The sequence below is a fragment of the Zingiber officinale genome, chromosome 1B, assembly GCF_018446385.1.
Source record: "Zingiber officinale cultivar Zhangliang chromosome 1B, Zo_v1.1, whole genome shotgun sequence".
In the NCBI taxonomy this organism is placed as follows: domain Eukaryota; kingdom Viridiplantae; phylum Streptophyta; class Magnoliopsida; order Zingiberales; family Zingiberaceae; genus Zingiber; species Zingiber officinale.
In genome coordinates this window covers 20,309,752-20,312,765 of record NC_055986.1, presented here as the reverse complement: position 1 = coordinate 20,312,765, position 3,014 = coordinate 20,309,752, and the positions used below count along the sequence as shown (strand labels likewise).

Sequence of the window (3,014 nt, the reverse complement as noted above, 5' to 3'; positions counted from 1 at the left end):
TTATTATCAGGTTCAGATGATATCAAATTAAGGAAAATAGTAAAATAAAAATAACCAGTTTTTGCACTTTTGAGCACAGGAGTGACTTCCATTGACAGTGATGGGATTCGCATGCTAGTAGAACTCCACAAACATTTAGAAAGAAGAGGCATCAAGGTATAGTAAGGAATCAAATTAAAGAATATAGAATCATGTTGTCTGATACCAAATATGACTGGAATGCATGCCCTCTACAATCTGTGAGAATAAGCCATTTCAGGACTAACTTGATTTTCCATTTGGTGAAATGGGAGATTATGTATACCTGATTTCATTTACAGGGACTTGAGCAACAACTCATTTGATCCTTTAGAGTAGTAGATTCCTACTCTGTGTTGTTTGCTATGAAGAAGAGTGTACCGTAATCATGTGTGAACTGTGGATATTGTATATTTCAGAGTCAAAGTCATTAGCCTGCATTAAATTTAGCGTCCAAATATTAGATGCTAAGTTGTTAAGATTAAACCTCAGGAGGTTCTCCTCACCTTTTCTTGCACCTGACCTTTCATAAGACTTCAACTCCTAGTGTGTTTAGCATTTGCATTCCAGATTCATTACATTTCATGTGCAACAAGCTTAGATTCTTTACCACAAATAAATTCTTAGATTTAGTGTTTTTAGAATGTTTACGTTCTGTGAATTGTTAGAGCGTTATTTCCATTGTAAACTTGAAATTTTTTAGAATGTTTAAGAAAGTTATCTATGCTGTCAAACAAATTTTTAGAGCATGGTTTAAGAAATCACAAGGTTACTAAATTGATAATCAAATCTTTATTGAGTACAACTTGACAAACTAAGCACCATCAATGTCTATGCTCCATTATGTTCTAGCTTGATGGAGAGAAGTAGAATAAATAGTTATAGACTTCAATATTCATCCCAAATTGCCTATCTGTTATTTTATGTATGGGATTTGTATCTGATGTAATTTTACTCTTGGTATTAATAATATAATTCCTTATTCTTAGCTGAGTTTCAATTGTTAGAGATGAGTGGCTTTTGTTGTTTGGTGCAGATGTTCAATACAATTTATGTAAATACTAACTTGACGCGGTTGTTTCTTTCTTGTTGGTTAGCATACCAAGTTTGTTAGCACCTAGCCCATGCCCTGTGCTTTTACTAGTCTTGCTTTTGCTGATCAAATTACTGGGTCTCTTGGTACAGTCAACTCTTAATGGTTCAACATCTAATCTTGCGGACTCCTCAGGCCGACCCTATACCACATTGTTTTCTGGCTAATCTGCGGCAGTGCCTTGGTTCCATCCTTCTGGTTAGACATTCCTACATAAACTTTATTAACATATTCATGTGAAATTTTGCTTGTGTGTGGAATTTTGATTATGGTTTGTAAAAAAATAGGTGGTCTTCAAGGATTGCATAATATTCATGGAAGTTTCAACCTGCCAACTGTGCCTGGTTCGCTTGCATCCAGAGAGGCCGCAATGGGTGTTGTACCATCAGGTGGTGTTCAGCAACCAGGAGGAAGCATTCCTAGTGGACGGTTCTCATCAAACAATCTTTTGGTTGCATTATCTCAGGTCTGGCATGAGTTTATTTCCACATTACTTCACTGCATCATATGGTCCTTTGAATGTGTTTAATAGTATTGATTCTGGATTTTTTTTCATGCAGATGCCTCATGGCTCTGGTGTCACAAATAGAGGGGGTATTAATGTTGTTGGAAATCATGCTTTTAGTAGTAGTAATATTAATGGAGTCACTGGGTCAATAACTGGTATTTTCTCAAGTTCAGCTTATGGGAATCGTAGTTCTGTTCCTGGTTTGGGAGTTTCTCCAGTATTGAGTAATGTAGGGCCAAGACTTACAAGCTCTGTAGGCAACATTGTAAGCAGTGGTAACATGGGAAGAAGCATCAGTTCTGGAGGATTATCTGTGCCCGGTTTAGCTTCATAGGTAAACTTAGCTACTATGCACAGAGTAAGAAGGATAATGTTGGCACCAGTAAGAAACATATTTGTGTACTATCTATTACCTTTTGATGTTGTAAGAAGAATAGTTATGTGTAATTTGTGGATACCAACTTGATGTGCACAATATCTATTATCTTTTTATGTTATAAGAAGAATATTTATGTGTTGGTTATATGGATATTGACTTGGTGTGTTTAGATACATCGGTGCATATTTATTTATGATTTTGTTAGTGAATTAATAATATTAACTTAATTTTATGATTTGCTTGGTGATAATATTGGTTTTTCACTATTTCGGAAATCGGATTTGTGTCATTAAACAATATTGATATTACATCGATTTTCCACCGTTGCAAAACCAGTGTCATTAACTAATATTACATCGGACGTATATCGCTGCCAAAACTGGTGTTATTAACATATAATATTACATCGATTTTACACCCGATGTCGTTAAGTGATACTACACCGGTTTTAACCCGATGTCTAAAATGGAAGACCTTTTACATTGCCTTCATAGACATCGGTCAAAAATGTAATAGACATCGGTGGAAAACCGATGTCTATGAGGGTTTTTGTTGTAGTGAGGAGCCCAAAATATAATTTGGGATTGGTGCGGTAGTTCAATAATAGTTCTTTAGTGGAATGAATTATTATTGATGAAATTAAGTTATGTGTTCGGGGCGAACACGGAATGCTTAATTTCATCGGGAGACCAAAACCAATTCCTCCTCTCGGTCCCTATCGTAGCCTCTTAATTATAGAGTACTATACCCACCTATACCCACCTTCTTACCCATCCTATAGAGGTCGGCCAAACTAGCTTGGAGTCCAAGCTAGGGCCGGCCAAAGGCATGGTTCATGGGTTCATGAGGTGGCCGGCCCTAGCTTGAACCCAAGCTTAGGTGGCCGGCCCTATTAAAATAAAAAGTAATTTTATTTTTAAAATTTTTTCTTATGTGGATTCTATGGTTTTAAAAGAGAGTTTAAAATTTAAATTTTTTCCTTTTATAGCTTTCTACAAAAGATTAAGAAAAGATTT

General features: G+C 35.9%; 1 protein-coding gene across 1 annotated transcript; it reads left to right on the top strand.

Moving 5' to 3' along the window:
- The first annotated feature begins 1,422 nt into the window (after nt 1-1,422).
- On the top strand, nt 1,423-1,953 carry LOC122031730 (probable NOT transcription complex subunit VIP2). Its single transcript, XM_042590872.1, has 2 exons — nt 1,423-1,577; nt 1,672-1,953. Exons 1-2 carry the CDS (start codon nt 1,482-1,484, stop codon nt 1,951-1,953), a joined length of 378 nt encoding a protein of 125 aa, XP_042446806.1. The 5' UTR covers nt 1,423-1,481.
- The last annotated feature ends 1,061 nt before the right edge of the window (nt 1,954-3,014 follow it).

Bases quoted from the DNA above. Each gene is read 5' to 3' on its own strand.
- LOC122031730 (XM_042590872.1), top strand. From the start codon at position 1,482: ATGGGTGTTGTACCATCAGGTGGTGTTCAGCAACCAGGAGGAAGCATT. The intron at 1,578-1,671 runs GTCTGGCATGAG...TTTTTCATGCAG, and splicing joins TTTTGGTTGCATTATCTCAG to ATGCCTCATGGCTCTGGTGT.